Genomic DNA, 13,330 nt, shown 5'->3' with positions numbered 1-13,330 from the left:
GGAAGCCAGTGTGCTCCTACCTCCGGCCTTAGGATGATGAATGAGGAGCTGTTTGCTGGGCTCCGGCCTCCCCTTACCCCACCCTCATGTCCTGATAATAGCTTGCTGAGGGCTCGGCAACACAAAGGCCTCTGTTACCTCCTATTCATGGGGCACCAGAAACGGTATGGGGCTGGGGGGCGGTGACTAAGAGGAATACTAGGCTGAGAGTACTGCAGCTGAGACAGGAGAGGAAGCCTGACTGGAGGAAGACAGCCGATCTAGATGACTACCTCTACCCACCCCATCCCACCATGCCTGCCTCCCGTAATGCATTGCCAGGGGAGGCGAAGAGGAAGCATCTCATCGGTGACACAAAGGTAACACCCTCCAGAGATGTGAATAAGACAAATATCCTGTGGCCAAACCCAGGAGAGCTCTCCTCAGGGAACTCCGAGCAGATGCTGTCTTTGGCACCATGCTATGTCCAGGGCAGGGTGGTTAGAGACGGAAGGCCAAGTCCTAAAATCCAAGTCAACAGAGCTCCAGCCCTCTGCCTCAGTCCACATCTGCAGGAGGCAGGGACGGCCCACTGACCTCTGAAGTGGGCTTGGAGTCGTGTCTGTGTCCCCCAGGGATAGGGCCTGAGAAAACACTGGGAGAAATATCGTGTCTCTCTCTGTAATGACACAAACACCCCACAAGTGTGAAACGTGTAAGTATGATATGAATGTCATTTGTACGCTCTATGTTTACATCTTACAAGGAGTAAATTTAGAGATTCTTGACCCATGGCCATTCCTGACCCACAGTTCTGTTCTAAGAGAAAGCCTTGGGCCATTTGGACCAAAGCTGATGAGATCAGATTTGGCTCACAAGTCCTTCTCTCTGCCTCCTATAATAACAAAACCTGTTACCACTTTTTTTAAGCACTTATTACTGTCAGGCACTGGGCCACGTGCATTACATGGGCACTATCTTTGTAACCCTTCAAACTACAGGCAAGTGTTATCACCTTCATTACAGAAGAAAGTGAGGCTTAGAGTACTTAGGTGACTTGCCTGAAGTCACACGGATAAGGAGGGGGCTGAGAGTCAAACTCAGCTTTGACTGTGGCAAAACCTTTACTCTCACGTAGAAGCCCTTGGTTCTTTGACTTCAGCATGCGTCAAATTTACCCGGTGTAATATTGACTAAAATATAGGTTCCAGGCCCTACTTCTTGACGTTCTGATGCAGTCTGAGGTGGATCCCAGGAACAAGTCTGAGGCAAGTGGTCCCAGAACCCACTTGGAGAAACACAGCTCCAACTCTCCTTGCCCGTGGGACAGATGTGAATTCACTTTCCCCTCCTCATCCAGCTTCCTTAATTAGCCCATCTCTTTATGTCCCTCAGCCTCTTCCCTCAGAATTCACACCGGTTAGTCAACTCACTCACTTGTGTAAGTCCACACATATGCCCCCTTCCTTTTCCTTGGAAAGCAATTTCAAGAAGACCCCCCTGCCCTTCTTAACTTGAACCATGCACCCGGCCTTTGATTTTTCAGTGAAAGAGTCTTTTAATTTGTCTTTCACTTCCATGGCAGCTTCTCACTCCTGCAAACACTTATCTCCACCCCACGGTGAGTTCTCCTCTGGACTTTCTAGGGAGAAAATGGGTATTTGTTGATGAGCTGCTTCATTAAAGGGGTGGCAGGGCTGGCCCGCCAGCCAGAAAGCACACTGAGGAGCACAGCCTTGCTTGCTCATATTCGTCTTCCAGGGGAGAGAGTCTGATCTTCACACATAGGGTGAGGGAGGTGTGTGTGTGTGCGTGTGTGTGTGCGTGTGCATGCACACATAGGCACACGTGTGACAAGGTGGTGCCTGCTGATGGCCGCATTGTCTCTGCTTCCTGGCTGGAGACCTCATTGTTCATAGATCAAAGATCTTAAAGATGTCTCTAAAGGGAGAAAAATGGCCTCTCTCTTCTTCTTAGTCCAACCCAGGCTATTACACAACGTACAGGCCAGTGCTCTTGCCATTCCCCCACATCCACACACACCCACGAGCCCTGCGTGTCCTGCGTGGTCCTCACCTCTGTGTAGGCCTGCGTCACCTGCTCATACAAGGACTGGTGGTGGTGGATGGCCAGCTCCAGGTCCTGCATCTCGGAGGGCAGGCCCCCCTCGCTGCACATCTTGCACCAGGCATCCACTCCCGACAGGAACTGGAAGGAGACAGCAGCTGGGTCAGTGCGGGAGCGCTGGGCTGGGCAATGGGCAGATTTTGTAGATCTGGTCAGATACCTTGGGAAGAAGCATTAGGGCCTCTGGGAGCCTCAGAGACCACTGCAGAGGGTAGAGTCTTTCTCTTTAATTCTACAGACACCAACCCCACGAAAGAAGTCAGACACAGCTCCTTTGTAGGAAGTGTGGTTTCCACAGACAGAGATGACTGTTGTGAAACCGCTGGGGTAGGAGCCGTCTACGTGTTCAACAGGCTATACCCACACACAGGCTACAAGGTGTGGGAACATGTATACCTTAGAACTCCTTGTCCTATGCACACTCACAGGCACACGGGAGAGGCTGCATGCAATGTAACGGGAGGTTTCCACACAGGCATGGTGGGTTGTGAGGAGGAACAGAGAACAGCTCATACAAGGCTATCAGGTACCCCAGGGAACTTGCAGGGGCCATTCCCACAGGGGTTGGAGATGAAAGCTCCACGAGATCCCCACTGTTGGGTCAGTATCTTTAGGGGTGGGAGAGGGGAGGGGCAGCTTAGGGGGACAGACTGCACCATGCCTATGGCAGCGCTGGCTCCTGGGATGGGATATATAGATATAGATCTCGACAGACAGCAAATTATTTAAAAATTAAAATTAACAACTGTGGAAGACTATGGGTCTCCATGCATAAAAGGTGAGCTAACTGAAATCACTGATTTATTGGGTGAAAAAATACACCTCTAAAATGCAAATAATTCTTCACCCAACCGTCTGGAATGGTTCTGTCTGTGATTCCTCTCGCCTGGGTGCACAGCTCCATTTAAATTAATTGCCTAAATACCTTTTTATCTCATTGCCCATATGAGGACAATAAAAGAGCTGCCTAAATAAACACATAATAGCCTTGAAAAAATAGCCTTGAATCTGTTGTTTGGTGTGTGTTTGTTTTTTTCTCCCCCAGCTAAAAAGAAGCATGGTTTATGAGTTTCCCTGAAAGACTGGTAATACCTGAAGAAATTGCCTTAAAAAATAGATACAAATAAAATTACTTCTGATCCAAAGCAGTCCAAGTCAGGAAACATCAGCTAGAAGCTGACTCTACCAGTTACTCTTGGTTCTGGCATTGCACTTTCTGTAACCGCTGGAGTTCCAGTCCCAGTGTCCGTCAGCTCGTAGTCCCTGGCCTGCTGGCTGTCGTGCTTGGTTTTTCATTCTATATGTTTTTATCCCATTAGGCCATCCCTTAACAATTCTGGAAGCGTGCTGGGTGCCATCCAGCATCAGATTGCATACACTTGCTAACATCTCGGAAGTTTCTTCACTCTTCCAATAACCATTTTACAGAGGAACCTGAAAGCAACTTGACATTCATCTGTCAACCATGGGGGAAGCACCTCTCCAAGGCCCTTGGGATTTCTCTGTAATACTCTAACAAGAGTCCTACAGCAGACCCCACAAAATGGTCAGCTCAAGGAGAGAAAGGCAGAGATACAGAAAGAGAAGTACTGAGCCTCCCTTGCCAATCTGGATAAACTTTGAACAAAATGTGCAAGTGGTAGGGTTGAAGAGAGAATGGGAGATTCAACATGAGTATTCTCCTGGGCCTACACATGAGTTCATTAGTCATTATCAGTCATTATCACCATGATCCCTAAAAAAAAAAAAAAAAAAAAAAAGAGTCTAGATTTTTTTCAATGTGTGGAGCTGCCCCTGACTTATGACACAAGTATTTCAGTCTTTGGGAAGGTCTCAGGTGGAAACAGACACAGGTGAGGGAAATATAAACATACCAGGATAATATGTTGCACAAACCAGTAGTAATGTCTAGCATTTAAAAAGCACAAAAGGCACCTTACATGTTCCATCTCTAATTCTTATAATAGTGCTGTGAGGTTTATGATTATCTTGTATTAGAGATGAGGAAACAAGCCAAAAATGGTGAGGTGACTTGCCTAAGAGTTAATGATTAGAACCTACGTGTGCCTGGCCGCAAAGCCTAGACTCTTCCAATTATACCATGCCGCCTTCCGGGTTAGGTGGGTCAAACGGGGGGAGAGATTTAAGGTATGACCTCATCTAGGACTCTCCACCATCTGTAAGCTACCCAAATGTCATACAAAGAAAGGAATTTAGAGGTTAAAACCACAAGCTTTAATGTTAGACACATCTCAGTTGAAATCCCAGCTGTTCATAGATTGTGTGATTTTTGCAGTGGTGTGTTAGTAAATGTTTAAGCACCAGCATGTGTGTGTGTGTGTGTGTGTGTGTGTGTGTGTATACTGTATATATACACCAGTGTATTATAAACTTCACTGATATAAAGGATGTATAGCACATAATTTACAAAGAATAATAACATATACAGTGCTCCTTATTGTAAATTCTATATAGCCAACTGATTCTCACAGGATGCTTTTGTTTGCAAACAAACTTATATGAAAGCTAGCTGATATTTTCACTTATGTTAAGGTGTAATACAAAAGTGGAAAATACCTCCAGACTTATGTCAGGCATTACTCATTCATCATCGATGTGAGTGACTTCTGTGCTAAATGGAATAATAGAATATTTAGAAGAACATTTTGAATATCAGAAGAATATTTCCTCAATTTGGTGTGCTATTATTCACAATGTAACAGCTACAGACAGGCTACATTTTTAAAGTTAATCTGCATTTCAAAATATGTTTTTCCTCGTTTTCTTAAGACTCCAATTGATAAAAAAATAAATCAAGCCCTAGTTTGTAGCATCTGATGACTCCCATGGTGTAAAACTTCTACCTTGGTCTAAGTGCCATTACAGAATGTGAAGTTGGGAAGAGTTAATCAGGAGCTATCCTATCCACACAACTGTATAGTGTTTTCACAGAGACAAATACACATAATTTCAAGAACATAAGTAATAATAAATTGTAGTAAAATACGAGTGATGAGTTTTGAGTCTCTATTACCTTTGTTTTTAATATATTTACCGTAAATCTATATAATTTAGTTTTAAGTAATGGCTATATTTAATAACCAGCTCACAAATTTCCTGAACATTTGACATTTGGCTCCCCATAGGCTGCTTAGAACCAGCTCCAACACACCACTGGTTCCTAGGTAGGTCACATAATGTCTCTGAGCTTTAGTGCTCCTCCTTGCAATGGGTGAGTAATGTCACTGACCAATGCCAATAAGTAAAGAGCAACAAATAATTATTATTTCTATCTATTGTGTAATTATTACTTTATTACTATCCATAGCAAATGCTTATGTAAGATTAATTTCCCCCTGCTCTCAGCACTCAATGATCAGTATTTCGTTTCACCCCTTCTATCTACGCTCTGGGAATGCGGTCAACACACACGCACACACACACACACAAAACCATAAACTACCAAACAGAATGTAAACAGCTCTAGGTTCCTTCTTGTTTGGATGTTAAGCAAAGCTACCCAGAGTGACCAATGTGTCCTTGCGTACATAGGCACCAGGAAAGCCATAGAACACGGGTTACCGCTGCAATGACTCAGCGGGGTCTTGTGTGTTTCCGGAAGAGAGGAGAGGCTCTCTACACAGACAGCGTACGTACTCCCACCCTTCTGACCAACAGCCACCATAGCAGCTCCCTTGGCTTCACCTGCTCAGCCTTCTGGTGGAACACCGCAGACATGGCCAGGATGGTGCTGCGTTCATCCAGGGCAGCCGCGAAGCTCTTCCACTCCTGGTCCAGCTGTGTGGAAATCTGCTTGATTTGCTGCGAGGCATAATGACCGGCCTCGGAGAGGCGGGAAGCCACGGACATGATGCGGTTGATGTTGACATAGGCATTCTGGGAAGCAGAGGAGAGGGAGCGCTTAGTGGGGCAAGCTAGAACAACACCCACTGAGCACTTTTGGGGGTGGGTATTTGGGGAAGGAGCCTACTCAAAACAAAACGTCTGAGAGAGGCTAGTCTAGGCCACATTAGTGTACCCATTTTGGGATACACTAGGGAAGGAGAAAGACTTCCTGCAACATAAAATTTCAACTGATAGGAGGTACAGTAACTGAGATCCTTCCTTCTGGGGACCAACATAATTTTTATGTCAACTATGTGGTTGCTTTACTTGGACGGCCTTAGTAACCCCCACACTCAACGAGGTCATGTCACAGGAGCATGGTGCTTCTGTGGAGCATCTTGGAAGCATGGTGCTTCTAAGAAGCACTCTCTGGAAGTAGAGGCTCCAACAAGGGCGAAGGCACCTCTCTTGCTCAGGAGAGAGTTAGACTCAGGGCATTATGGCTACCTACAATGGGCAGTGGTGTTCATCAAAAAGAGCAAAGAACACATGTCCCATGACGTCTACACATCTCCCTATTGCCAAGAGAAGAATTTGCTGAAGCCCTGCTCCTCTCCCTACCAAAAAAGCTGGGACGCTAGCCATCAGTCAAGATTTAAATAAAGAGAGCACTGGAAGCAACAATATTCTTCCATGCTAAAAATCTACATCTGAAACCAATGATGTACTATATGTTGGCTAATTGAATTTAAATTAAAAAAACAAACGAACAAACAGTGGAACCCTTTCTTATCCTTACTAGACTTAGGGATATTTCCCTACCTAACCCCAAAAAGGCATCTGTGGGTTATCCCATAAAAGCATCTGTAGGGCTCTCCTGGCCCTGCTGACTTCGCTCATCATGTGCTTTGTTTACAATCATTCCCATCTTTGATTGCCAATTAAAAATTCATGACCAAGTGTGTTGTTTCCTACCAGGCCAACAGAAAACCCTCCAGGAAGGAACAAGACAAAAGAAAAACCCCACAAACCTAAGACAGTAGCGAGCATGATTATTTTTAACTGCTACCTCTTATTGATTGTCTGAGGTGTCAAAACAATCAAGTAATATTGTGGCATCCACAGGGAGCTTTTCTGAATCACACAATGTCTGCCTGAAGAAGGACTAGGGCAGCAAGTTGCTTGCGCACCTTTGTTCTTTGTTACAAGTCTTCTCGAATGACAAGAAATATTCTTCAGCAATGGCATTTTCTCCTGGCTCTATTATGAGCTCAGGAATGGTTTATTAATACTGGGTAAATGAAGGTTCTTTATTTTCCTTCCCCTCCTCCTTCATGGTCCCTATTCATCTTAACTGTCCCTGACCTCAAGTCCTCCATCCCAAACCTGAGCCAGGTTGATAAGGTCTCTCTTCTTTTAAAAGGCCTCTGTAGAAGTTTAAACGGTTAAATGTAGTGCTCAAACACAAATCCATCCTGATGTCTAATGACCTCCATGTGTAATCTCTTTCTTTAGTCTGGCCTAAGACCTTTCTGACACAGTACGTTTCCTTAATAGAGCTAGAATATTACTGACTCTTGTTATTTGAAATAACTATCCTTCAAAGATTTAGGAATCATTACCAGCCTTGTTTTCTGAGTTAGGACACAGATTCTCCTTAAAATTAAGCTCTATTTATAGAACTGATAGAAAAACCAACTCTGTACTTGGAAAGAAAAGAGAGAGAGAGAAAAAGGCATGCACTGATTTTAACAGTTCTGTCTTCTAAAGGAATGACATTTGGATTCCCCCAGATTTCCTGCTTGTGTCATCGCCTTAGTTTGGGTTGCCTCCAAAGCAGACCTTGAGACAAGGATTTGGGTTGGATGACTTATTTGGAAGTGACTGCAGAAAGCAAGGTGAGGGAGTGAGCAAGTCAAAGAAAAAAGGAAAGAAAATGAATAAAGGATGTGTTTATTAATGGGCTAGTGCTACAAGCTCATCCCTCCTGAAGCCTTTTAAGCAACTGTGTAGAACAACTCCTGGGCTGTCTCACTGGGAGGTGAGGTATCTGGGGCATTTATGCACCAAGTCCGATTGCTCATGGTTGAGGGTTCCTTTGGAGTAGTTCCATTTCCAGCCTGACCTACACAGAGGCCAAGCACACCTCCCAGGTCAGAGAGTGACCATGGCCAGAGAAACGCAGGAAGCGATCAGTTTATATGGGAGCCACCTGCATTTGACCTTTAGGGCCGGCTGAGGGAATGCAGGTGTGACACTGACAGTGTGTGATAGAGCTGTCCTTCCAAACTGGATTCAAATCCGGAAAACCTTCTTCCCCATCCCACATTTATCCAGATTTATCTAGTGTTATTGGGTTTTCCTGTCCTGGGAAAGTCTTTGTGTGCTTTGGCCAGATGGGAAGCAAGAAAAGCAGTAAGAACTGGGCACCAGCCTCTCCCCAGCATCCCTCATGGTCATCTTATGGATACCTGGCCCTTTGTCATCACTGCCTGTTTACATTCGCTCCCCACAGAGAACATAGGGAGGCACACTTCTCACTTTAGGAAGAACTTTCTAACTATTAGAGATGTCTAACTGTGGCTGCCTCTGGAGGGTGTTAACACTTTGTCACTCATTCAAATATTTATGGAGAGTTGGCCAGGCTCTGTGTTGGGGGCTGTGGGAGATCAAAGAGGAATGAGACAGGATTCCTGCCCTCAGGGGCTCACAGCTGAGACAAGAAAAGTCCTCATATAACTGCAATTTAGAGCAAAATGAAGTAAGTGTTTCTGCAGAGGCGGAGGCAACTCGCTGTGGGGATGCAGAGGAAAGGGATCAGAACCACTGGCGTCGATGCTGGGAAGGGGCTTCCTGCACAGAAGGGGGTGGTGAGGTTGGTGGTCCTCCAAGGTCCCCTTCAACCCTGAAGCCTGTTATCACAAATGAAAGCTAAAAACAAACAAACAAACAAAAGACCACAGCTTACATTTCACATTCTGGAGACCAGCACAGTAAATGCCTTTTTGTTTCCTTATCAGTGGGCAGAGAAATGTCTTACTAAAACTAACAGATGATTATGCTTCACAAAAGAAGCAGAGGGAGTATTCCTAACAATAGAGGGATAAATATAATGTTGACTCATGAATTTGCTCATTATTCTTCTCTACAGCCCCCTTTCAAAATAGCTAAACACTGCAGGCAAGTCACGTGGCCCCGGTTCATCATCATCACCTTCTTCATCTTCCTTCAGCCTAGAACCTGAGACAAATGCGCAGCTAGATTCTAAACAGTAGCCAAAAACCAAATGAAAAGAGAGGAATGGTAGAGAAGGTCTCTAATGACTTGAAAAGAAAGAGCAAGGTTAGAGAGCTGGGTTAAGAGTGAATAAATAGGGGTGCTTAGTCGTTATGCATAAATGACATGTCATGGCCTTTGGTCAATCCATCCCTATGGTTCTTCTGTGTCACTGCTTATGTCTCCATTAAGGAGCATTTGGGAGTCAGGTTTGTCTTGGGGACGTGGCCAACAGGAATAGATATTTTCATTCTTTACGGCCTTTCCATTCCCTACTGGGGGTGTCCTCCACTCCCTCCAATCTGGCCCTGCTATTCTTCCTTGCCAGCCTAAAATGCCCTTTCATCTGCAGAGCTAGAGCTGTCCATCAGTCAAGGGCATCAAATTCACTTGGCCAGGAGTCAGGAGACAAGAGTTCTGGTCCAGCTCTAACACTCCCCTGAGATGTCACTTGCCTCCCCTGTGCCGCAGGTTCTTTATCCTTAAAAGGAGGGTGTTGAACTAAATAATCTCAGACATTCTATTTGAGTAAGCAGGGTCAGCTCCAGATTGAATGTAGAAAGAACATAGGAGGCCACAGTGTTCTTCTGTCCTATTTATTTATTTATTTATTTATTTATTTATTTATTTTAGAGAAAGAAAAAGAGCAAGCAGGGGAGGGGAAGAGGGAGGGAGAGAGAATCCCAACCAGGCTCCATGTCTATCCAACATGGAGCTCGATCATGTCGACATGGAACCCGACATGGGGCTCAATCCCACAACCCTGAGATCACGACCTGAACTGAAACGAAGAGTTTGAGGCCCAACCAGCTGAGCCACCCAGGCACCCCTCTTCTGTCTTATCTTCAGCACTGACTAGGGGAATACTGACTGAATCTATTCCCCTCCCCAAACCCTCTTCTATGAGGAAAGGCATAAACTGAAGAAACAAGGGTAACTCAAAGATTTCAAGTGTCCATGTGCAACAGGAATGTTTTCAACAAAAATCCAACATGATCTGATTTATGCATTTTAAAAGACTACTCTGCACTCAAGGGTCAGCAAGGAGAATTCTGCACGGGGTGAGACAGGGAGAATAGTGCTGCCTACCCTGGAGTGGACATAGCCCAGCCTCGGCTGTCCACATGTCTCTGCCCTTCATCATGGTTCTGCTCTCTAGCCTGTCATGTGTGGGCCATGGCTGCAGCTGGGTCCCCTGGGTTCTTCAGCCTCCAAGTGACCAAGGACCAGATGCTTCCCTCCCCCTCTCCTCATCAGACCCTTCCCTTGAGCTGAGCTGCCTAGACTAACCAGTTTCCCTGGCCAGAAGTTAGTAATGTGACTAGTAATTCCAGTTTCATGAGTATTTTCTTAAGTCCTTACCTCAAAACTGCTTTATTAATTTAAATCCCCCATATATATGCAGTGCAATTAACATTATCATTATTCACAGTATCGCATAGTCCAAAATGTAAACAGGATCTACTCTGCAAAATGCAATGCACCTGCAGCACAGAGTGAGGCATGACCCACCCCGTCCAACCTGCCACCCTGCCAGGGCCTCTCCCTCCCACCATCACTTTGGTCACAAATAGAAAATACAATTAAATCGCAGCAAAAATCTCGCTAACTCAAAAGCCCTCTATACTTAACACCCTCCCTCTGCTTTTGTTGCCTAAATTTTGTTTTCCTGTTTCATTCCTGCAGTCATTAATTGGACATCACAGGATGGATGGCCCTTCTCCCAAGACCTTGCCCCCTGCTGTGAATAACTGAAATCAGTGAGGCAAGCGGTCACCCTCCTGGAAGAACTAGTTGGCAGAACCCTGATGAAAGTTTTCAGTCCTGCCCAAATGTCTCACTTTGAACCTGGTTCCTGGCTGCCCTCACTGGCTACAAAACCAGGCAAAGTTGCTTGCAAGATAATCATAACTTTCCATTTAAAAACCTAGATAAATTTTCTCCCTAAACCAAGTTTCTTACACAGTACACTCTGAAAGAGATACTGGTTATTCTAGAAATAATATTTGATAGAAGCTATCATTTTGGTAACCTTAAGCTCTGGGCCAGGGGTTGATGGCAAGAGCAGATCATTGTTGACTATATTATTTGAATCCCATTCACTTCACTCCTAAAAGCAAGGGTGAATTTTATACCTTGGCCATATGTCCCCACGCTGAATCAGAAACTCTCTCCTGTGGGTTACATGAGATAACATAAAGCATCTAGTCTGTTGTCTGACATATAACTGATAACTTGATGAATGACATTTCCCTCATCCAGTTTCTGGAGACTGGTATTAACTCACCAAATTAAGTGCAAACCAAATCAAAGTATTAGTAAAAAGCATAACAAACAGAAAAATCTATCAACTATTCCAACAAGAGGCAGATATTTCAACAACCCAAAGTCCCATTGTATTTCACAGAGAACATGCCACAATGTCCCCTCCTGTCCCTGGGGAGGAGTCCCTTTCCACAGAAGCCTGCCATGGATGCCCAACCCTATAGCAGGTGAAGCTGCTCTCATCACTTGCCAGGACACTGCCCTGCATGCCACACCTCCTCTGTGGCAGAGACCCTTTTTCTAGGATTCAAGGGTCTGGGGCCCTGAATTGCCCACAGGTCTTTCCTTGACCCAGAGAGATCAGAGATTCAGAATCAGCAAGTGACTCACTCTGTGAGCCATGCCCTTGCAACACACACAGTGTCCTTTCATACCTTAAGCTGGAAAAGCAGAGGTCTTTGTCTCTTGGGATAGCCTTCTTAGGGCATCTCCACAACTCTGGCATACCCAGAGTGCCCAGAAGTGGGCAAGTCTTGTCCTCACACAAGGGGACAGATCCTTTGCCTCATCACTGACCCTACTGCCAAAGGTGGCAGAAGCCTCCTCCCCAGGCCAGGCCTGCGGTCCTTCACTTAGTCATCCAGGGGTGATGCTTCTCGTGTTCAGAGGCAGAGGGGAACCACGGAAGAGCTGTCTCATCTCTGGGAAGAGTGAGTTCTGCACATAGGGTTCTCAATTCCATTCCAGTTAATGGACTGCAGCTCTTAAGTTATTATTATGAAAATGGAAGTTGTGATCCCATAAGATCACCACAGGGGGTGAGGTACAACGGGCACATAGGGGCCACCTTCCTGAAAGGGGCTCAGTCCGGACAAGCCCCGGAGACCTTGACTCTCCAAATCTAAAAGTCAAGGGAGGGAAGCCAGGCAAACACCCGGCCGAGGGTCAAGGTACTCAGCAAAATCACTTGGGTCAAATGCAAATCGGATTTTAAATCAAAATGCTAAGTACAAAATATATAAACAGTAGGGCCTCAGCTGAGAATGTACATATTACTAACATTATGTATACCGGGGAAGCGCACCCGAATGTTATTAGTTATCGAATGCTTACTTTGCACAGATATGCATGGTGGTAGGAACTTCCTCTAGTCTCTTTTTGTCATCTCAGTCCTTTTATGTATGGAGAAGCATTTAAAAAAATAATTTTGGGATATACATATTTTTAGTAATTGGGGGAAAATGTTCTAAAACTATACAGAGGAAATATATAGTGTCTTATCCCCCAGCTCTTGCTCGCAGCACTGATGTTAATACATCAAAGCCTCAGCTATCTATGGGTGTTAGAACGAAAGGGAATTTATTTTTATTGAACTCATTCTTTCTATTGAGACACAAAGGTTGTTTCTAGTTTGGGGCTTTTTTCCTCTACAAATAATGCTAGGGGTTGTGAAGTATTTTTAGATTTAATAGATTTGGTATTTTAAATATTTTTTAGTTTCACAAATTATTTTAATGTATCTTTAATGAATCTGGTCAGGTTGTATTCCATGAAAGCTGTAATTACTAAAACTCCTCCATCTCTTTTTACTTTAATAAAGCTTTCTTTTAAAAAGTAAGGCACAACTTACTACCAATGAAATAGGTAAGTTTTAATGAGCAAACACTGCTTTAATAAGGAAAAGAATATAAACATACTTCATTTAAAGTTTTTTAGAAGCCAAGTTCATATAACAGTCTCATTTTACAGTTAGGATAAAAAACAATAAAACCCAGATGTTTCTTGAATCCACCCAGGAGGTGTTTAAAACTTTGTTAGTCGATTAGGTGGTATGTTC

General features: G+C 44.5%; 1 protein-coding gene across 20 annotated transcripts in view; it reads right to left on the bottom strand.

The window, feature by feature from the left end:
- KALRN (kalirin RhoGEF kinase) overlaps positions 1-13,330 on the bottom strand; it is a 641,436-nt gene that overhangs the window by 365,098 nt on the left and 263,008 nt on the right. For all 20 annotated transcript variants that reach the window (XM_032406711.1, XM_032406713.1, XM_032406719.1 and 17 more), the window contains exons 7-8: positions 5,812-6,003; positions 2,056-2,187 (exon numbers count right to left, since the gene is read on the bottom strand). In XM_032406711.1, coding sequence (XP_032262602.1) covers positions 2,056-2,187; positions 5,812-6,003 — 324 coding nt within the window. The remainder of the gene's footprint in view (positions 1-2,055; positions 2,188-5,811; positions 6,004-13,330) is intronic.

This window comes from Phoca vitulina, unplaced genomic scaffold (genome assembly GCF_004348235.1).
Source record: "Phoca vitulina isolate PV1807 unplaced genomic scaffold, GSC_HSeal_1.0 scaffold8, whole genome shotgun sequence".
NCBI lineage: Eukaryota > Metazoa > Chordata > Mammalia > Carnivora > Phocidae > Phoca > Phoca vitulina.
The sequence above is the reverse complement of the archived record's forward strand: the minus strand, read 5'-3'. Positions and strand labels throughout refer to the sequence as shown.